Source organism: Spea bombifrons, chromosome 2 (genome assembly GCF_027358695.1).
Source record: "Spea bombifrons isolate aSpeBom1 chromosome 2, aSpeBom1.2.pri, whole genome shotgun sequence".
NCBI classification, from domain to species: domain Eukaryota; kingdom Metazoa; phylum Chordata; class Amphibia; order Anura; family Pelobatidae; genus Spea; species Spea bombifrons.
The window spans coordinates 99390633-99414727 of record NC_071088.1 but is presented as its reverse complement, the minus strand read 5'-3'; the positions used below and the strand labels follow the sequence as shown (position 1 = coordinate 99414727).

The window sequence follows — 24095 nt, the reverse complement described above, 5'->3', positions numbered from 1 at the left end:
ATGGGCAGATCATCCTATTTGGCGATTGGGCCCCCAGTGTGCCGGTGCTCAGTAGGCCAGTTATGAGTCAAAGTGCTATTTAAATTATACCATGCTGTCACAGCCTCTGTAGTATGCAGAAGGGGGATGACATGGTCTGCTGTGTTCTTCTTCTCATTCCCCATGATCACTCATGACCAGCCACTACTACCAGGCTACGGTAAGAGCTGTCATACAGTTCCTTGATTCTACCAGCAGAACAAGAAAGTAAAATATGTAATTTATTATTGAGACGTAACAACACGGTTAACATGCAGTGATTACAATTAGTAGGATAGGGGTATAATTAACATATATGTAAGTATAAGTATTAGGACCATGGTAATCTAGAATGTGATAGTTCCTCTTTAATAACTTCCTCCTACCCTAAGGATCCAACACTAGTAGTAAAAAGGCCAAGCCAACCAACTGTGTGGAAACATTTTTATTATCAGACATTAAACACAATTTAGTTCCATTCTAACAGAATATAAAAATTTATGCTGGATCAATTTTCAAAGGAGTTGTAAAATACCAGACTAGAATTATCAAACCTTTTCCTGGAACAATTGTTCCTTATCCTTTTTTTTTTACTGCTTCAAAGATTTATTCTGGTTTTCATGAATATATTTTTCCTAGATAATAGTTTGCCCTTTGCCGCACAGCATAAATTTTGGAAATCTACTCCAGATGTTTAGATGAGATTATGGGCTCATTTGATGTTTATTGTCGTAAAAAAAAAAGATTTGTTATTTTACTTTTTTGAAACCAAAAAAATCTCCCGCTGTTTTATTGCATTCATAATGTATTGTCTTAATAAATGCCACTAAGTGTATTCATAGCCTTATATAAATATCTATGTATTTTAATATTTAAATATCTCAATATATTCATAGCGATATTATACCAAATATTTTGTATGTAAATTTTGATCACTGCATTCTAACAACTGTGCATCGTTACCAAGCCTGGTAAGTCGAGTATGAAGTGTGTTTCCTGTGCAACCAGGGCAGATACCTCAACAATGGTCCCTAGGAAGTGAGAAAAAAGTATGTTTACTGTATATAGAGAGGGAATGTTAAGGTGAATTTGAAAATCATTCACAATTCTCAGGCACTCTTCAAAACAGTATTGGTGTTTATTGGATAATATCTTGGGACCATTCACAACAACAATTGTTACACAGACAGGTTGTCTCTGGAATGGGCCCAGAACACACTTTTTAAAGACTTTTTATACAGAATTTTGTCAAAACATAATACAGAAGTTGGATGGTAACATGTGACATACGATTTCTGTGTGAAATGGTTGAAATTATTTTTTCCAGACACCCATGCCCGTCTGAGGGGGGGAATTGTGAACATATAGAAATAGCTGATATTAGTTTTTTCTTTATCTTTTCAGTTTCCAAAAAGTTTTGCAGTTATGTTCCAGACCCCCCTCTTCCCTTTACATACTGCCAGATGTCTGTCTGAGAATTATGGTTAATTCCTTCTTTTACTCTAAATTTGTCCATCTGCTGATTTATTTAAACTTAGCCTGTTAACTATTAATGTACTTTATAATATTACTAAAACAAAAAAATATAAGCATACTGTACCTTATAAGCCTAAAAAGCTCTTACATGTATATTGAAGACTCGTGCACTGGTATTCGGGAGAACATGAAAACTAACACGAATGTTGCGTTTTCATTGTTCAAACAAATATAGCGGCAGGAAAACGTACACTATCTCCCAGCTAATCTCCCTGGTCCCTTCCCCCCCATACAAGTCACTGCCTCTAGCCTATCTTAAGTCTTCCGTAGTATAGCAGACGTTAATATGGAAATCTGTAAGAACGGGCTGGGATTAAAAGGTCCATAAGGTCACTGGCAGGGGGCTCGTCTGGCATCAGCCAATAAAGATCAGCTGCCTTTCATTGGTTGATTACCCTAATAAAGTTGGCAACAAATACATAAACATAATATAAATGAGAGGTTTTGGTTATATGAATTGGCCAAAGCGTAATTAAGCTCACCCGCCACGTCAAGGCACACTCTCAAACCTCTCATTTATATTATGTTTATGTATTTGTTCCCAACTTTATTAGGGTAAGAAGCGCAGACAGTTTTTGTTTCTTGTATACATTGTACAGCCCATACACTGTTTCTTGCAGCATGCTTACACCTGTTTGGTAGGCCTCGTATTATACATTTGTATTATTTGAGCCTGTGACTAGCTTAGCGCACCGACATTTTTTCTTTTCCCTGTTTGCACATATTTGAGGTTGTTGGCTCCTCATCAGTCTGGTTGCAGCTTGCTGTCCAGGGGTTAATAGGGAGGAGGTTTAATTGCACCTCCCCCAACACATTAATAAGGTTTTGGTAGCAGTATAAACTGCTTTGTGTGCCCACTATGTAGGAGGTGAGAGTAGGTTCTCACCCTATTGAGAGTGTGCCTTGACGTGGCGGGTGAGCTTAATTATGCTTTGGCCAATTCATATAACCAAAACCTCTCATTTATATTATGTTTATGTATTTGTTGCCAACTTTATTAGGGTAAGAAGCGCAGACAGTTTTTGTTTCTTGTATACATTGTACAGCCAATACACTGTTTCTTGCAGCATGCTTACACCTGTTTGGTAGGCCTCGTATTATACATTTGTATTATTTGAGCCTGTGACTAGCTTAGCGCACCAACATTTTTTCTTTTCCCTGTTTTCATTGGTTGATGCCAGATGAGCTGCTGTTGGCTATCTTGGGGTGGTTGCCCCCTCCCTGTGGATCCACCGATGGTTCTCATGACAAGAGATCACCTTGAGGAAGTTTTAGACCCAGGGATCTCTCATGTAACTACAGGGTATACCCTATAATAATTATTTATTGTTTTATATAGTGCCATCAAATTCAGTAACGCTGTACAATGGGTAGATAGGACATAACAAGTGGCATGTAACATAACAAATCCACTAACAAAGACAAAAGGTGAGGAGGGCCCTGCTCAAACGAGCTTGTCTTGGTGAGATCCTTCAGGTCCCTTTTGTACTTTTTTGAGAAGGGAGAAACTTAGTTTACCCCTCTTCTCACACCGGCTATCTTCCCTGCAATTCACACATGAAGCAGCATATGTGGTCAGATAACCGACACTGTATGATTCCTGATGCTTTGCCCAATTCTTTCTTTTTTTCGCTGAATATGTCAGCTATGAGCCAGCAAAGCTATCATCAGACAGCCTTGTCCCCACAATCTTTGATCAAACCAGTGCTGCAGTACCAACTTCATCCCATGACATGCCAGGCTTGTCAGCAGTGCTATAGGGGCAGATTTTTGTGATGTACGTGGTACCAGTGATGAGCGGTAGTTACCTTATAAGAAAGTAGTCGGGAAACGAGAGATAAGACATATAATCGGTGCGGTATCCTACTGCCTTTTCTGCATGAACCAATGTTTTAAAAATGTATTTGGGTCCCACTGGAGCACATAAAAATATGATCTGTAAACAAAATATATTGATACAAGTTGCAATATGATATATAATATAGCTGATTTTATAATTAACAGCAATAATATATTATTCAATGTTCATAACATATACTTTTTGTGTGCCACAGTGTGGAGACTTCCTTTAAAAATGTACCTAGTGTAGGAGTTTTTGTTAACAAAGCATGAAACCTTGAAACACAATTTATTGCGATGAATCCAAAATTATAATAAGGTCAATCCACTTAGAAGTGCAGCTGTCTGTGTAAAGTGTATTAGGATGACAGGTGTGTTTACTATGTTGTGTAAATGCCTATTCATTGTCAAGAAACAATTAATGCAACACTTCCAGAATGAGCTTGCTGTTTAATGTGACCTTTCACTGTGGTATTTTTGATTGCACACTTGACCTTTCTGTGTATTCAATTGTTTTGACAGACGCCATGCTTTTAGTAGTTGACAGATTAGAGGGGCCCTTCAATATTGAGGCAGTCATGGATCCTATGGATGTTAAAATTTCAGAAGCTGTAACTAACTTGCAAGAAAACAGCTTTCAAGTGTCAGAAAAGGTAAGCTGTCTGTTCTATAATGATCATTATGATAAATCAGTGTCCATTAATAAGGCTCATGCCTTATATTTTGAGAGCAATTAATTTATTGAGTTGTTCGGTAGGTCAAGCTGTTTATAGGTCTTTGAATTATAATTCTGTATACCAACCATATTGCCATACATTTAGCAGGTTAAATTTAAGTTTATGGGCATGGTCCAGCAGTCATGTATGCATGGATGTAAATTGCATTTCTTTTGGGGGGGAATCAAAGGCAAAAAATTATTATCCTCTTCTGCAACATACTGTATATCAGTGAACCAGTATGGAGACTTCTTTTAAAATATATATATACATATATATTTTGTCACAAACCCTGTAGCATGAGGGCCATAAATGTCACAGTTAGGGGTCTTAAGCACTCTAGGGCAATCAGAGTGAGGAACACCAGCTTGTAGCAAAAATAGTGCTTTATTTTTAACTGCTTAAATGCCAAACCTCAAAACCAAATCATAAAAAGAAAAACCTAGCTCCCAATTGGAGCCCTCTCTAACTAAACTATCCTGGCCCAGACTGACCAGCCAGACCCACTAATCACCCACTAACTCGACCTCCCAGCCAGACCCACCTAAGCCAGGTTCTGGAAAACCTCCCCCAGACAGCACACAAAAAGGTCCAGTTGGTAATGCCTCACTTGGCTCAGGGATGGTCTTCTTGTTCAGGGCCTCTCCTTGCCCTTGGAGCTCAGGGAAACTTAACACCCACCCCCCCAACCGTCTCTCTGAGTATCAGGCTCCAGGGGGTTTTAATGTCCAGCACCTGTGCCTGATGCAGGTCCCATAGTAATCCCAGACCAGATCCTGCAGACCTCTAACCTCTAACCTCTTGGAAAAGCCGGCATGGATTTTCCACTGAACGGAGGATTGGCCCACCCTACTCTCCAATTGTTTCATTGTTTCACTCCAGGGACCCATATGTATGATCTGCATAGCACCTGTACCCAAATACCATGCTAATCATCCCTCTGGGGTAAACAGCCTCACATTATAAATATATATATATATATATATATATATATATATATATATATATATATATATATATATATATATGTATATATATATATATATATGTATATATATATATATATGTATATATATATATATATATGTTAACTGATGTTAACACGAGGAAATCTCTATTATCTCTGTTATACCAGGTTGTCAACTCAAAAGGAATATTTGCATTTACTGGATATTCGTGCTATGGAAGTTATTTCCCCTGCTTATCTGCATACAAGGTTTTTTGAAGAGTTTCTGTTTAATATGCTTTTATGAAGGAGAGGGTGCTAAAGAAGAATATTTCATTATACCTCTGGTTGCAAACCCTAGTGCAACATAGGTACATTTGATCTCAACTGACCTTTTAGTGAATAGCTCAACTTAAAGTTTATACCATAGAGATGTTTCACACACCACATAACATTGAGTGACTCTGCATTCTGTTTCTAATATCATGTGGCAGGTTTTACTGCAATCATTGATTATACCAAGCTGATATAATATTCTACAATGCATGCTTTATTAACTATATTCATCTATGGTCATCACCTGGTCAAGGCAATTTGCACATTTCTATAAGATGAGTTGGAACAGTTATTTCCAATGCCATATAAGGCATCACTTTGGCAGAGCAAAGCCAATAAACCCTTCTACGGCTATTTGTTCTGCCTTTTTAATTATAAACTTTATGCAGTTTTGGGCCCAGAAGCATTTTCATGGTGCCTTTTGGTGGAAACTTATAGGAGAAAGAAATCTACCCTACCAATTATCTACTGTAATTCACCTGAAATTAATGGGAATTCTGTTTGGGTTACTGGGAAAAACTGCCCTACAAAAAGTACATTTGCTTATCATTTTGCCTATTGCTTGAGTGCACCCACAATACACCAAACCCACCAAGATTATTTTGCATAATAAATAATAATTTGAGTTTCAGTGACAACCTCCTCTAACTTTTAAGCCCATTTTGTAAAACAAATGCTGGTATTCTAACTTATATATCCCTGTACTAACAGATGAAAAATGTGTTAATTTTATTGTTAATGACTACAATGTGATCTCCTAGGCCACTTGTGATAAGTGTTCTTTTACCGGTATTTAAGCTTGAAAAGTTATTACAAAGATCAGATACATCCACAGCACTGTGTGCCTTATATTTGTAATTTAAATATTATGTACATTTGTCTTATCATTAAAGTACATTATTTCTATTTTTATTTGTTAAAATTTCTTTTACGTTTTTGAAAGAATCTGGCATGACAATAAACCTCTGCAATCAGTTGTTTCTTGTTTACCAATTTGAGCTCCTAATTTGATCAGAGGGATAAAATTTATTGGCATTCTGCAGCAAGCCAAGAGCTGTTTACCTGGTAATATTACACATTTAATTGACTGGGGTTATACTGCAGACATACTGCAGTCACATTATTCAAAATGTTTAAGTCTGAGAGTCTACTTACTAAAAAGACAAATGTATACTTCTTATGAATCATTACTAGAATTGACAATGTAAAGGATCCTCAGACACAACTGTTAGAAAAAAAAGTACTAAAAGTAAATAATATTAAAATAAACAAAAATGTGACAGAGAATACGAGGTAATTGTACTTATTTGGTTAACTAGTGCTTTTCGTATGTTTGGTATATAAATAAAAGCAATTACCGTATATTCCGGCGTATAAGACGACTTTTTAACCCCAGAAAATCTTCTCAAAAGTCGGGGGTCGTCTTATACGCCGGGTACTAACCGAGTACCGGGTACTTACCGAGCCGGAGGTTCCCACGAAGCCACCAATCTCTAGGGGAGGGGCGAGCGGAGAAGCCGCCTCCCCTGGGCCGGTCTTCCGGGCCGCGCCGAGGTAGGTGCAAGATCGTGATCTCCCCAACTAGCCCTGATCAGCAGGGCTGGTTAGGGAGATCATGACCTCCCTCTAACTAAACCAACATTAGGGAGCTCGAGGTCTGGCACTTCAGACCTCGGCTTCCCTGCTCTCTAATCACTACGCGCCGGCTATTGATGTCGAGCACGGGGATGACGTCATGTCCCGGCGCTCGGCATCAATTGCCGGCACGTAGTTGCTCCCGCAACTGGATGGAAGAAAGAAGACAGAAGATAAGGTAAGAGATGGGGAGAAAGGGGTGTGAGTGCAGTGTATGTATGTTGGTGTGAGATGGTCAGTGTATTTGTGTGTTTGTAAGCTGGTGTGTATATATATGTGTGTATATACATACATGTGTATATATATATATATATACATACATGTGTATGTGTATACACACATATATACACACACGTGTATGTGTATACACACATATACACATGTGTATATACACATGTGTATACACAGGTGTATATACACGTGTATACACACATATATATACATGTGTATACACACATATATATATATATACATGTGTGTATATATAGATATACACATGTGTATACATATATATGTGTGTGTGTGTAAAGGCAGGGGTGTGTGGTGAGGGCAGTGTATAACTGTATGTATGGACAGGCGTATGTGTAGATAGATATATATATATACGGGCAGTATAAGTCTGTATAACAACCAGCCAATCACCGGTAAGGTACATCGCTTGCCGTGATTGGCTGGTTGTTGTACGCTGGGTAGAGGGGTAGTCTTATACGGCGAGTATAGCCCAAACTCTATATTTGAACTGGAAAAGTTGGGGGTCGTCTTATACGCCCAGTCGTCTTATACGCCGGAATATACGGTAGATTTTCTTAGCTTTGTAACTTCTCCACCGCCAAAGAATTAAGGTTATAAGCTTAGCTTTTACAAAGTGAAAGAAATAAACACAACTGTGTGGCAATTGGGAACCATCACATTGTTTTAACTGTTATTAATGTAACTGTAAATAAAATAAAATAGTTGTTGCCTAGCACCGGTATGATACTTAGAGTTTTGAAACAACTGTCTTGCAAAGTACCGGCTGGCTACACTAGAACTCATCATTCTGGGGGTGCAGTCTCAGGGGTTGGTTAAAAGCAAAACCTCTAAGCCGGCTAACCGGAAAAAGCAATCGTTTGAAGAAAAAATATCAACTTACCGCCACCTACCTACACCTGCTATTGCAACTATGATTACAAACACACAAAAATACTGTGTTGTCACAATGTTCCAGTATTGAGGGCTTTCCTTCATCTTTGAACAAGACCTTCACCCCAAATTGCCACAAGGCCACATCCTAATCGCAACAAAAACCCTGATTGCCGGCAACTGGAAATCGCTAAATGTGATTTCTTCATCGCAACTCCATAGCCTAATTGAACATAATCTTACCATGGAGCGGCTCCATTATTCCACAAATGGTTCGCTGACGCTATATGACAATATTTGGAAAATGCGCATTACAGAATCCATTCAAGTAAATGAACCTCCTAACTCGCTAATCTCCCAATAACCAATATTCACGCAAAATCCTGAAGACTAGTCTGGTTTCCAGAGAGCTCTTGCAGACTCATTCCAGAATCTCTCACTGCCTTTCTTTTCGGGTCTGTCCTTTCTAACCGCCATCTTGATTTTCTTTATTTTATACTGTTTTCAAACAATGGAAATAATGAATGCCTCTTGAGACCTGTTTGAAACACGTGTCATCACGGCAGTGATTGCAGTCAACCTTACCACAAGCTGATAAATGCATGGGTCAGTGCATACATTATCTGTATTGGTGATGCATTATTTGGATTTATGTTTTATACACCTGTAATTGCATAACCGCTATATAAATCTATTTCTCTAATACAAAATACTGAAATATGTGAAAAAAGTAAAAAGGGAGATGGGCTAAAATTAGATTTTTTTAAACAACACAATTGCTTTCATTTTCTTGCTTGGCTCAGTTTCTAGGGCCAAGCCAATCACTGGTTTGGATCTGCCCCAGATAAGAAAAATGGATATAGCAATACAATACAGCAAATGACATACAGATACAAGAGGAATGGAGGGCCCTGTTCCCGCAGGAACTTACATTCTAGGTGGATACGGGGTGAGAAACAGGAGGTGAGGACTGCGTGTTAGTGAAAGATGTTAATGTAGGGCGAGATAAGGGTTGTAAGTGGGTGAGAGAGAAGTTTTGATGTTTATGTCAGTTGTAGGCTTCCCTGAAGAGAAAAGTGTTTAGGGAGCGTTTGAAGGAGGATAGAGTTGTTGAGAGTCGGACAGCACGGGGAAGGGAGTTCCAGAGGGTTGGTGCTGCGCGAGAGAAGTCCTGTAGGTGGGCATGGGAGGAGATGATGAGTGAAGATGCAAGGAGCAGGTCATTGTTGGATCTTAGAGGGCGAGCTGGAGTATACTCGCTGATGAGGGAGGATAGGTAGAGGGGAGAGGCATTAGTGAAAGCTTTGTAGTATAGAGTTAGTTTTTGAATATAATTCTGCTATGGATGGGGAGCCAGTGGAGGGACTCGCAGAGAGGTGCGGCAGATGCAGAGCGTCGGGTGAGATAGATTAGTTTGGCAGAGGCATTGAGGACAGACTGGAGGGGGGGGATAGTCGGGAGAAAGGAAGGCCGGTAAGCAGGTTGTTGCAGTAGTCTAGACGGGGGATTACGAGGGAGTGGATTAGTTGTTTTGCTTTATATCCTATCTGGGCTAATTAGAGATTGGGGAAGACTAGTTCAGTAGACTTAACCCCTTCACAACAAAGCCTGTACATGCCCATATACAGGCTGACAATGCATTAATGGGTTTAAGGAAAACCCATTGTCCTTAAGGGGTTAATTCACATTAACTAATTTTCAGTTAGCAGTGTTGTCAAGGTAGCTGGCAACTGAGATAATTAAGGTGCATCAACTGTTACCTTTTAGCAGGTATTTCTAACTTCTTTGTCCTCTAAGTGCCCAGCAGTTGAAATAATAGAATACTGTCAGCTTTCTTACTGTGTTCATTGTGTATGCATCAGTTGTCATAATGACCTTGTTTTCTAGGTTGCACAAGTAACCTTGGATAACTAGAATCTACTTTAAATGAACAATCTATGAAATATGTATATGGCAATACTGTGCTGTTCAGTGGACAGATTGGCACTATATATTTTTTACACCAATATAAACCAACACTCTGATGACCCTGATTTAAAGATTAATTCATAACAGTATTAAAGGAATATAGTTAAAAAATCACATTCCGTTGTAAAACCATACAACATGTTACATATCATAATCCACTGCATTAGAAGGAGTAAGTTCTATCAAAGAACTAGTTCTATCAAAGTCTAGTTCTATCAAAGTCTAGTTATTTGCAAGGTCCAGTGTGTACACAGCTCAGCGTTGCTGGTTGTACTTTAGTAGTAATCGTAATACCAAAATAAGAAGGTACCATATATTACTTGAATTGTAAGATGCACTAGTGATGCCCATACTTATTGAATGGGGCACACAAGAAAAATGGCAAACATTTCTGGACTTAAGATGATAAGGTAAATGCGTTGATAAAAGGAATTTTTAATGTCATCAAGTATACAAGGCCGGTGCTGAAAACACAGCGGTACGTTTTTAATTATTTATTTAATTGTTCCATTTATTTTGTTCCATTTATTTTTATCATACCTGGGAACTCTCTGGGTGAATCACTGCACCACTGGGTCACTTTTAGCCATGCCCATATTCCACCATGCCCCATCCCACATACAGCTAGACTTTTTTTGCAGCGAGCTAAGCCCCAAATACATGGCTGACTATTCCCATCATGTAGGTAGGGCTAGCCAGCTGTATAGATGAGACTACATTAATGGCTAATACTGCCCCCACGCAAAGCTGTATTTACATTGGACTTCAGTTCCAATGTGCTACCCTGAATTGCGTTTGCTGCACTAAAGCCATGGATGCCAGGGGATTGATTTGGGGGTTGTGGGTATGTGAATGTTTGGGTATGCCTCTGCATTACACATGCATGTAATGTTTGATGATTAGGCATATTAAGCATCCCAAACAGATAACCGACTCGGTGCTCACTATTCACTCCTGTCCAGAAGTAAAAATAAATAGCACAGAAAAGATTTATTCAGTGTAGACATGTGACTATATTCTTGTAAAGCAAGCTTGGGGCAGCTCTGAATGCAATTGACCCCCTTGAGAACTTTCCTCTGGTGAGTTGGTGCTTGTATCAATTAGTTTCATACCTAAATCACATGTTACATATAAAGTGGCATTGTATGGTAGTTAAAATGAGCAAACAGAAATGGAATCTGCCTTACCCACAGACAGCTGATCTCCAGTGGATGGCTGACACACTTCCATACAAAAAATGCTGGGCATAATGTAATTTCATATTATTAACCTTATATGAACTGAATGAATAGTACTGGTCACCAAAATAAGCCAATGGCACATAATCAGAAGACTTGGTTGGTCATGTTTAGAGCGATTACATTAAAGCTTTCGATATTCGCCACAAAACGCTTAGGAATATTTTATATATATATCCTAAGCATTCACTCATAAGTCATCTCTGCCGAAGGATGCAGATTTAGAAATTCCCCAGTTAACCCTCAACTAACCATCACTGAGCAACTAGGACATAAGTAGGATTTTTATTGAGGTTAGTTTACCTATTACAGATTCCGTGTTGCACCCAGATAGTCCAAAAACAGAAATGGTGCTTATAAACGTTGTGCTCTCTATTACAAATCAACTTAGATCTTTACATGCTAGTTTTTCTTACAAACCGTACAAAATAACAAGGTACAAAATAACAAGGTTTTCCTTTAAAGTAATGTTACAGATATAAATTAAATTTTTTAATTATAAATATTATATAAAAAGTTCTTACTCAATAATAGGAGACATTGGTGATATTTCCTTTAGAGAGGTTATTATCTGTTGTATGTTGAAATAATAATTTGGTGGTTTCTTGTTCTATAGGTGTTTGCAACATGTGGTCAGCCCAAATCCTCTTATTCTTTAAGGTCTTCACGATCATATTCAGAGAGATACAATAATCGCTTCCATTCATACAATCCAGATGAAAAACCCACAATTACGGCTGCCACAAGTCTGGATAGGCTGGTAAGTATCCTATTTTCCTTATGTATTTGCCTACACATATAAACAATTGAAAAAATAACATTTAACCTCTGCGATATAAAGTATATCCTGACACCTTCAGACACAAAACTAGAAAGAGAAGCAGGTGGGTGAATAAATATGCAATTAACGAGGCATGATCTAACCTCCTTAGATCTACCTCCCGTAGTGACTGCACAATTTCAACAGCGAGGGGAAGTAAAGATCCAAATTACATCACTTTGCATTTTTGCTCCCTCCTGTGGTGTTTGACTTCTAATGGTATGTACGGTTCAGCAGTTTAAACAATATTTTGACGATTATTGGCATTTGCTAATGTGCCTCAAACTTCCAAAGGTATTTAAAGCCACCCATTATGCTATCCTAGAAAGCAGTTTTAATTATATTTATTTTGTAAAGCAAAAGTTGTATCAAAAGAGATGAGAGAGCCGTCAATGCTATCCTGTGTGTGTAACTTGCATTGTCTTTCAGTAGGCCCTTATTGCCCATCTGCCACATTGAGCAGAAGTCCTGTGGCTGGTACAGCTACATAGGGCTGCGTGTAAGGCAGCCAATACTGCTGTTCACGCTTGCATCATTAGGCAGCTATTGGTCTAAAAGTGCAAGGAATACATAGTGATCCCAAGCCAGGCCCTAGATTTGTGAGTCTATATCTCTATCCTATTGGCTCAGTGATATATCAGTGGTCTTCATCAGTCATCAAACGGTGAGTACTTAGGAGATAAAGCATTTCATTTCGCTAAATGTATCTAGGCATGATACGGGAACAGTTCAGCTGTCCATAGAGAAGAAAGTCACCTGGGTTTGCCCTTTAAATTGTGATATGAAACAACTCACTGTTCAACCTGTCCACATTCTTGATTTACATTCTAGTTCTTCTCAATGTTTTTCCTGGACAGACAGCTTCTCAGCGCTTGTTGTATTTCCGATCAATTTCAAACAGTGAGTTTAAGATTTCCAACTGTTGGGCTGCAAATTGGCCAATGACTCTACTCAGAATTATGAATATATATGTGCAAAGTGGGCGATACAACCCATCTAAAATTTTTTTTGCAAATTCCCTTTTTTAAAACATTAATCCTATTTATTTTTCTCTGTTTTTCTTGCAAACGGGGCTTTCCAGAGGACAGTATGGAGGACAAAGCAAAATGCAGTAAGATGAATTTTTTTATTTTCGTTTTTCATTGTGCTACTGAATTTTCTGTAACTTTACCTTACTTGGAAAAAAGGCATACGTTAGAATAATGTGAAGTGGTAAATGCAATCATCTGATTTTAATTAGTGCTTAAACATCTGCTACTAACACCCTCCCCACAGATCCCACCGGTCGTAAATGTCTTTTTTTATTGAAAACATGGCTACTTGGTGCTTATTGGCGAGATTTAATATCAGATCCTCCAGATGTTTGTTTGATACTGACTGGTAAATAAAACAAATGTGCTATGCATTCTAGTATCACCATCTAAAATTCCGCAACTTTAATGCCTCTGTGTCAAAATGGTCTTTAGATTACCGATACATATAGATTCTCTAGGGGCTCCTAGTCATAAACATATCAGCTGCCTCTGAGCCTCTAATCGCAGATGCCTTTACCTCTCCGATGCACCAGCCTTTTTAGTATTTGCATCTTTTGGTGACAACAGCAATGCAAGATTATGCACAGTAATGTCGCTTTGAATTAAACACCAAGCACGTAGGAATGTAGATTGTGAGAGCATGAATCACACTTAAGCTCCGGCAAAAATGTTAGCATCGTTTTTTTCCTACAAGTTTTCACAAGCCAGAAATTTTACCCAACCCTACTCGAGTTTACTACTTTTGTGACTGAATTCTCAACAATCTTATAAGGAACTATGAGATTCATAATGAGAGGTAGCCAATGTTAGTCCTCATAGTCAATGAACTATCATAGGGAATGTGCAAGTTTACTATATTTTGTAAAGTTTACTTTACTTGATAAAACTATTCTAGGAACTGGTTTACTAAGCAATATTGATCTGGGTGTTTGAGGGGATACTTAAATTTTGGGATATATTATCTAATATCTACTTAGCAAGTGCAACTTTTATATTTAAATATTTTTAACCCCTTAATGACAATGGGCGGTCCCTAAACCCATTGAAAACAATGCATTTTGAGCTCGTACATGTATGGGCTTTGTCATTAAGGGATTAAAACTGATGTATGATGTGTTTATATTTTTAAGATATAAGCAATTTTATACTCTCATGATTTTAGCCTAGGTTTTTTTTTTTTACGGGGCAGAGTCACTTTAAATCCTGCGCCGTTAGGCATTCCAACTGCTGTAAGTGAATCTGACTATGTTTAGAATGTTTTGCCTCGTTTCTTGTTTTATTAGAATCCCTAATTGCAGTCTATTATCCTGAAAAGAAGTCTAATTGTTCTTTTATAAGATCACAGGCAATTACAACAAGCACTCAAATACTCACCCACATCAGGTGGGTTCAGTCCTCCGAGTCTGTTCCAGACTTTCCAACATTAAACTGCAGGTGCCAAGACATTAGTTAGAACAACAACTCTAATGATCGCACGTTACTTAACATTTAATTGTGCTGAAGCGGATATAAGGGATTTATGCTGCTCAAAGGGTTGTATTACTGACTTCAATTAAGCCCTGCTTTCTAGAAAAACATTGGAACCACAAAACCCTTTCTAAATTGGTTTCAGATTTCCCTTCAACTCTTCTAGCAGTGAATGTTAAATTTGCACACGCTGAAAGGTAATGTATCTTCTGAGGCAAGAGATGCATGCAAAATATTTAGTTTTGGCATTGTTATAAAATTTTATATGCAGTTTCTTTTTAGTTGGTAAAATAAATATATTCTACTCATTTTAAGAGTGGATTATCTTTTTATCTTAGGTGGAACTTTTCTTTTTTATTATTTACCAGCGTCTATGAGTTCAATATTTTAATATAAAGATAAAAATCTTTAAAACATTCCTTCCCGCGAAATAAATTGGACTGAAAAAAATGATTTAAGGAGCAATGGCATGATTTTCCAAAAAAACAGCATTCCCTAACATATAATGTGATAATTTTAAGAACAAAAATATATACTTTTTGTGTTTCATTAACACTGTTTTTAAATTAGTCATCGCTGTATATTTTCTGTTTTAATTTTTAGCTGAAATGTCAAAAACACACACATATGCATGAATGGCTCTCTATCTTGGTATTTGTATACTTTCATACATACAGTGGGATGAGCAGTACTAAAATGAATATTTGTGCCACTGTCCTTGGTGCTGACACAGATAACTCAACATGCAGCATTCACACATTCGCCTTATCATTTAAACAAGTCTCAATAATCATAATCACATGCATTTGTTATGCTTACTCCATGTCAATGGGGCTACATTGAGCCAGTCATCGCTAGTTTGGCAGAATAATGTTACATTGGCCCAAATACTTATAAGTGGTAATGTAATGCAGATAAACAGCAAATGGCGGAGAAAATGAAACAAATCATTCCAAGCAAGATTGGGCCAATATTACTGACAGGCAGAATAAAATACAGACACAAGTATACAGTATGAAGATATTTAATTGGCAAAGCCTGATGGAAGACCATGGAAATTCCTATTTGTTTCTGAAAAAAGTCTATATAAATCTATATAAACATCGATGAGCTGCACAGTAACCATACAAAGTTGCAGGTAGGAATGGTGGCCTTTTGAGGGCCCCGCTCAAGAGCTTAAACTCTATAGGAATGGGTAATTGAAGCAAAAAAGTGAAAAATATTTAGAATTCATAAGTACCCGGGCCACCAGGTCGGGTAGGAGCCCAATTGCAGGGGGTATCTGGGGCTCTGTCTGTACTCCGAGATGCATATCGACGGACAGTTGAGTACAGACGAGATAAGTCTTACACCAGGCTGATATATAAGAATATATTGTATTGCTGAACAGGAACGGGACTGGTTTATACAGTGGAGTAGAAAGTCTTGCCGGACAGGCCTGAAACTGAAGGCCCAGTGGCAGGGCAGCCGGCAGGAAGCCCACTGGCAGGGCAGACGGCAGGAAGCCCACTGGAAGGGAAGCCGGCAGGAAGCCCACTGGCAGGGCAGACGGCAGGAAGCCCACTGGCAGGGGAGACGGCAGGAAGCCCAGTAGCAAAGGCAGGGCACATGGCTTGGAAGATACGTAGGTCTGAGACACACCGGGGGCTGGTACACGAATCAGGATCGACAACAAAGCCAAGGTCATACACGGGTAATCAGAACAGGGAACAAGATCTGTACCTGGAAGCAGACTATCAAGGACCCACACCAAACAAATACAAAGGCCCAGACTGAATGGCAGAGCAGGTATATAAAGGCAGGGGTCAACTCAGGTAACAAGGCTTCGCCGTCCCAAGTGATTGGATATGGGTGCTCCAGAGGGGGAAGGGTGGCCACTAGTGGCTTCAGGTAGACATAACTGGAAGTATGTGTTGCATAGTCCTCGCAGGCAGGGTGTACACTGACAGTTTCTTACTAACAGTCAAGTCTAATAGTCTGTGTGACTTAGAGTTTAAATCTTTTCTGCATACTGGGTTGGGTAATTAGCAATGATATACCAGAGATAATCTATCTAGTACCTAAATAATGTGTTCAATGAAGGTCTGCATCTGGATGCCATTTTTTATTATCATGCAGTATGTAAAATCCCTACAGAAGTTGATAATAAGCGCACTGATTAACCGTCTGTGTCAAATACAGAACACCTGTTTGCAACATATTTCCATTATTTAATTTACGCTATGTAATTAAATTCCATTTGGTGTAAGTTAGATTAATTCTCACTTTTTGAATAAATCTGTATTGTTTCTGATACATTTAAGAATGTGCCCCATATCACCCCCATTTTACCCAGATACGTTTAAAAAAATAATTATACTAATTGATCTGCGTAGGATGATGTGTACCAAGCCTTTTATACAAGGATCACCAGACATATAATGTGTGGTATTCTATAAAGATGCTTTTTGCATACCAACGTAAATACTGTAGACAAAAGCCTTAAGTGTTGCATTATTAAGTGCTGCTCAAGGACATCTCCTTGGTTCTCATCTGAAATCAGAAATGACAGTAAACAGTAACACCTTATGTTGTATGTGACTAGACAAGATGACTCATTCCTAAATAAAAAAGGACATCAACAATCTCCTCTGAAGCCATAGCTTTATTCGTGGAAGGTGGATTGTTCTCCAAGTTGAAAGACATGGGCGCACTCCAACAATCCATGTTTTGTTCAACAATCACTACACTGCACATAGGATTTAAATTTCACTAAAATGTTTTGAAGCATTGTGCACATTATATTTTAAAAACGTTTTTGGATCTTATTGTGGTTTTGTTCGGTGACAACAGCTAACTAGCACTGGCCATTTCGGGAGAAAGCTATATATTTTTTTTATTGTGTTTGTACAAAGACATCTTGGGTCTCCAGTTATAGTTAATGTGCCACAAAGTTGGAAGCATACAATTTTCTAAAATGTCTTTGTATGCTGAAACATTAACTGGAACTAGTGAAGGGTGTTTCAGCTTCTCCGGAGTCCAGTGGCGGTGTGCTTTACATTACTGCAGCCAAGGCTTGGCATTGCACATAGTAATCTTTGGCTTCTGTACTTATGCTGATGTTGCTTCCAGAGGCAGCTTGGAACTCTGTAGTGAGTGATACTACACGGATCAGGCCATTTTTACATGCTTCAACCCTCAGCAGTCCTGATCTGTGAGTGTGTGGTCTACTGCTTTAGGGCTGAGATGTTGTCACTCCTAGATGCTTCCACTTCACAATAATAGAACTCACTGTGGACTTGGGCAATAATAGCAAGGCAGAAGTTTCACAAACTTACTTATGGCAAAGGTGGCATCCTATGACACTGCCACGTGTCGCTCAACTCTTAAGTACGACCCCTTCTACTGCCAATATTTGATAATGGAGATGGCTGTCTATGTCTTTGATTTTATAGACCTGTTGGCAATGGTTATGGCCAATGTCATATTTTGGCCATATAGTGTATACGTAAGCATAGGCATAACACTGTTTATAGATTGAAAATGAATCCACATAAAACTAAGTTGTTCTCAACTTCAACTTAAAGAACCCAGTGAAAATATCTGTGAGCTGATATGAGGTGAGCTAAAAGCCCGATTGTGCTTGTCCCTCATAGCTGGAACCTAAAACACAGGTAAAAGAAAATCTCCATATGCAGTACATTTGAGCAGACAAAAAACTGTTCCTACCTGTTTCAAGACATCAAACCTTGGTCATTAGTGGTCTTGTGTTCATGGTAGATGTTTGCCTATCCCATGATTTTTTTAATTTTCACAGTGTTAGAACCTTTGCCATTTTAGCTGAAAAACTATTCCACCTTTTATCCAGTCTCTCTGAGAAAAAAGTTCTTAGCATCATCTTCCTAGCATTCTAAGCATCTGACCCTTTAATTAATCACTGACCTCTTGTCCTGAAATGTGTCTCTTCTTAGTCTGTCATTAAATGTGACTAAGATTTAGATTGTCCACTTATGGTGGTATAAAGTAGACTTGTACATTTGTTTTCAGGAGAACATGAAAACGAATGTTACGTTTTCGTTGTTCACACCGAATAACGAACAAGCAAATATGGCTGCGGTTAAACGTACACGAAGAAGCACAATACGAAGAATCTTCATTCTTAGTGTTGGTGTTCGTATATATATACTAGGCTAGCCTATTAGTTAAGACAAACTCCTAAATATCTCCTAGCTACCGTATTTGCTCGATTATAAGATGACCCTGATTATAAGACGACCCCCAAAATCTGAATATTAACTTAGGAAAAAAAGAAAAAGCCTGAATATAAGACGACCCTATAGGAAAAAAGTTTTACCAGTAAATGTTAATTCATGTAAACTATTTTTTTTAATAAAAGCTATGATTGAGAAAAATATTTTTTTTGTTTTTATTTCCTTGTATTTTCCAACCTGTCCCCCAGTTACGCACATCTGCCCCCAGGCTTGCCACACCAATATGGCACTGTGGCCCATGATATGCCTTTTAACCCTCTATATGCCACTGTGCCCCATGGTATGCCTTTTGACCCCCTATGTGCCACTCTGCCTCCAGAAATGCCTTATACCCCTATATGCCATTCTGGCATTTAGGGGGTTAAAATGCATATTATGGGGCAGAGTGGCATATAGGGAGGTATAAGGCATTCCAGGAGGCAGAGTGGCATTAAGGGAGTTAAAAGGCATTGCATAGAGCACTCTGCCTCCAGAAATGCCTTATACCCCTATATGCCACTCTGGCATTTAGGGGGTTAAAAGGCATATTATGGGGCAGAGTGGCATAAAGGGAGGTATAAGGCATTTCAGGAGGCAGAGTGCTCTATTAGATGCCCCCTTAACACCACTCTGCCTCCTTAAATGCCTTATACCTCCCTATTTGCCACCCTTCCCCATAATATGCCTTTTAACCCCCTAAGTGCCAGAGTGGCATATAGGGGTATAAGGCATTCCAGAAATGCCCTATGCCCCCATTTAACACACACACACTTACCAGTGCTTCCAATTTCCTGCTGTATTGCCGGGGCAGCGGGTTGATGTCTCCTTCCGCTGCAGCCGGAAGGATGTGGAGTTGGCAGCGGGGGTTTGTCTGCATCCGTCGTGCATACCTTCCCCGGCTGTCAGAGATCAGAGTTCCCCGCACCGGTTCGGCACCGGTGCGGGGAACTCTGATCTCTGACAGTCGGGGAAGGTCTGCAAGACGGACGCAGACAACCCCCGCTGCTAGCCACACCTCCTTCCGTCTGCAGCGGACGTTGTCTACGCGGATCGCGTAGACGTCAACCCGCTGCCCCGGCAATACAGCAGGAAGCACCGGTAAGTGTGTGTGTGGGGGGGGTTAAATGGGGTGGGGGGGTGTTAAATGGGGGGGGGGACAGGAGGATCCAGGTCCCCTGCAGCGGTGCGGGGGATCTGGATCTTAGTCTCATAATCAGACCTCTATTTGAGGTCTGATTAGAAGACGACCCCGATTAGAAGACGAGGGGTATTTTTCAGAGCTCTGAAAAAAAACCTTGTCTTATAATCGAGCAAATACGGTAATCTCCCTGATCCCTTCGCCAAATAAAAGTCACTGCATCTAGCCTATGTTAAGTCTTCCATAGTATAGCAAGGGGAATAACGGGGATCGCACCAGGTCCATAAGAGCAACTCTATTGGTCACCGGCAGGTGTCTCATCTGGCATCAACCAATGAAGAGCAGCTGACCTTTCCCATGCCAGATACCACAGCACACCTTCAGAGGTCTAGTGGAGTCCATGCCTCAACGACCCAGGCCTGTTTTAGCAGCAGCAAAAGGGGGACCTACACAATATTAGGCAGGTAGTTATAATGTTATGGCAGATCGGTGATATCATTCAAAATACTCCCTGATTGTCGTGGCTCTTAGCTTCTATGACTTACCATCTGCTCATCAAGATTAATCCTCTAAAAAAAAACTTAACTAAAAACAATACAAAAAAGTTATTTCTTTCTATGAATCTATGTAATTATAACCACATTAAAGGTTTACAGAGTTCATCAGTAAACTAAGCACATTTAACAAGGTTATTCTATGCTAATATGAACTGTCAATCTATGTTTTATATATTCTGCTTTTCTAACGCAATTTCACTTTCAATTCATGACTGATAATACACAGCTTAAGTCGTCACTATCTGACAAGATGTGGCAAATAAAAAACACATACACAAGAATTAGTTTTGTTTGTTTATGACTTGGGGACAGAAAATCGTAGCATAAAATGCAAATTTTGCTGTGATGAGTGTTACCTTTAGGAAAGAAATTGAATATAAATCTTTTGTGTCCTGTAAACATTGCGCACCGTTATGATATTTTATGTTGGCATTTACCTGATAAGTGCCCAAATATGTGATAGTTCTATGATTATATCAGTTGTGTGCTTGCGACAGCATGCTATTTCACAGTTACAAACGATACGTTTTAATAAGTGGGAACTCGAAAATGGCTTAAGGAATTTCTCTGCAACTGATAAAAACAGCATATAATAAAACCTGATTCTGGATCTAAGTAATATGCAAATAAATTATTATTGTTTCTAGAAGTCATGTAAATGACAAAAGCAATATATATATTTGAGGCTCCATGTGTGTTGATGCCTTAAAATTGGTGACATGTGGACAAAACGAAGCCTCTCCCCATTATACTATTTTTATACCTATAAAAAAATATCCCCCGAGGAGCATGCATTTTTGGAAAAAGCCTAGAACGTGCTGCATCGGTCGCAGTGTATGTAGTCTGTTTGCATCAGTAAACTGTTATAAACAAGGCAATGTGGGATTAAAAAAAAAGTAAAGATAAGCGTGGATAAGCAGCTGTAACCAACCAAATTTCCTTGTAGTGATTCGCAAGAGGCAAATATATGTCACAGCACTATGGGGAGGCCAAATCATTAATTACTCTACCTTAAAACTGTTCATCAGGATATTAAACTTTAAAATCTAATCCCGTACTGTCTATCTTTCTAGTCATAATGAACTTGTGTCAGGGAAGAGGCTTCAACCAAAGAACGTGATTTACGAGTATGTTAATTAAGTTGAGGCAAAGTCATTTTTGATGTTTTGTAGTTAAAAGGCATTTGTAGCGTGTTTAAGAAATAATTGTGCCAAAAATCCCATTAAAATTCTGATTCAAAATGCAGGCAATCCAAAAATATGTATTTCCCAGAAGGACTGTAAAAGTAGGCATTGTGTACAATTCACAGATGCTGTCACCATGTACATGTCTGGCAAGAAGACTAAGGAAAGCTAGTATAATCCAACAAACTCCAAAGAATGCAAACAAGACATTTTAATGACATTTAATAAAAGCAAAAGAATTTAAAACGTTTAGAAACATACATTAGCATAACTATACCTTTATACAAGCTTATATAAATTTAAATACTACAGGGCATCTATTTCTTCCATGTCTATTGACTGGCATCAGTCCATTATTAAAGTCAGTTGGGTAAGAAACGTGCCGTCATATGGAATGGTGTTGCTACAAGGTGCAATTTTGAGACACTGTGCCATGATCTTTCCAACCACTGATTTTACAGTCTATTTTGCTGTATTTTTGCTTTTTTTTGTTCTTGTTTCTGTATGGTTGCTTTAAAGCTAGTGCGCATGCGTACACTTTCTGCTGTAGCTGTATATTTGTAGGCACCAAAGTTATTCACGAGGGGAAGCACAGAACAGATCACATAGCAGAATAAAGTCTCCAAAATAATGCAGTATAATTGACTGAATTCAATGCCCAGGCTAAATCACAAGTAATTGTATAGCAATCCTTGCATGAATTGCATTAAAATGAAATGACATAACAAGTGAAACATTATATCTCAGTTAGTGAGACTGGGCCAGTACATCTCTCTTTTAATGTCATTTTTGCTTATCGTAATATATGTGAAGATTATTTAATTACATGTGATGAATACAGCTTGAGCATTGAATCCAGGCCAGTGTGCTGAAATTTGCCTAGTTTTAGAATCAGCTGGTCTTAATCACATTTATTCTTATTAAAATCCTGTTTATGGCTTAACCTGCTCCCTTTGGACACAAGGTGCCAGCCCTGTATCTAAGGCTGTGGGAAATGTGTGCCTTTAGTAGGTTATTGAATGTAAGACACAGGGAGGAAAAGCTTAGTCTTATAACAAAGCGATTTATTCAGGAAAAAGAGTTTGCATGGTATGCATTATGGATGGCCAACACTGACACGCTTCTCCAGCAAAAAGGGCTGAGCTAGTGGTTTGTAACACACAATTCAACGTGTAAGGAGACTTTGAAGAACTCTCATTGACTTAACTATGTATTATATAGAACAAGCTAAGCTCTTCTTACAGCAGAAGCTCACAGAGGTAGACTTTTATCATATATATAGTAAATTCAGGGAGTTGAAACATCAACTCTAGGGACAATTTTCTCTTTAGGGAGTAAACACCTAAGTGACAATATTAAATGTAGTTTCTCCGTGTATTCTCATACATCAGAGAAGTTTCAAAACCTGTCATACCCAAAAAAATAAATATTTTCTACAGTACTTGTTTAGCTACATTCAGTACTAGTAGTTGTCTACTTTATTGGGTAAGAAAAGCAGATGTCAAGTACCAGAAAAAGAGCTATATTGCTTTCTCTACAACTCACTGAAGACAGTTCCTGTTTCTGAAGACTGAATGCATCTACCTGGGTGCTTCATTCCTGAAGGACATGAGAAAGACATCAACATTGTAGCCATCGATCCCAGCTAAAAAACCCTCATTTTTGTGATAGTATCCATAAAATATTGTGTGCTTTGGGGATTGATTTTTAACTAGACAGTGAGACAGTAAATAAGATTATCTCAAGGAATATAATCTCGCCATTACTCATTCATTTAGTACATAAACACTTCTGATGTGTTGGAAATCTTGACGAAAGCCATTTTAATACATTTTGTTACTAAAAGTTAAGTACTTAAGTTCAGTACTGTCAGGGTTTTTATCCACGCAGAGGTAGCTGCTAGCTCAATGACGGATAACAGCAAGGTCTTTTAATTTACCGTAGATAATTGTTTTGTATTATTGACCTTGCTCTTACTACTGTCAATGTGAGTGCATAAAGGAAAAATGGTTGATCTGAGTGCTTTGTTTCATGGCCTGAAATTAACATTAACCTTTCTCCATAAGTGTTCTTCATACAATCATTGAAGGTATGTTAAGGAATCCAAAATGTAGTAGAGAAAGATGTCATTAGCTGTAGAAGCTGTGTGAAGAAGTCCACATGGAATATGTTTGGGTGAACTCATAAAAGGACAAACATAAATCAGGGGAAAAGCAGTTGACTGTGAAGAATGAGTAGCTATTAGTGACTCCATAATTGTCCTGAGAGATGTTCGAATGACATTAAAAACCCTATACCATTTTTCTCTGGAT

General features: G+C 38.6%; 1 protein-coding gene across 1 annotated transcript in view; it reads left to right on the top strand.

Moving 5' to 3' along the window:
* GPC6 (glypican 6) overlaps nucleotides 1-24095 on the top strand; it is a 245333-nt gene that overhangs the window by 201266 nt on the left and 19972 nt on the right. The window contains exons 5-7 of the mRNA XM_053455371.1: nucleotides 3916-4046; nucleotides 11971-12114; nucleotides 13256-13285. Of these exons, the coding sequence (XP_053311346.1) occupies nucleotides 3916-4046; nucleotides 11971-12114; nucleotides 13256-13285 (305 nt within the window). The remainder of the gene's footprint in view (nucleotides 1-3915; nucleotides 4047-11970; nucleotides 12115-13255; nucleotides 13286-24095) is intronic.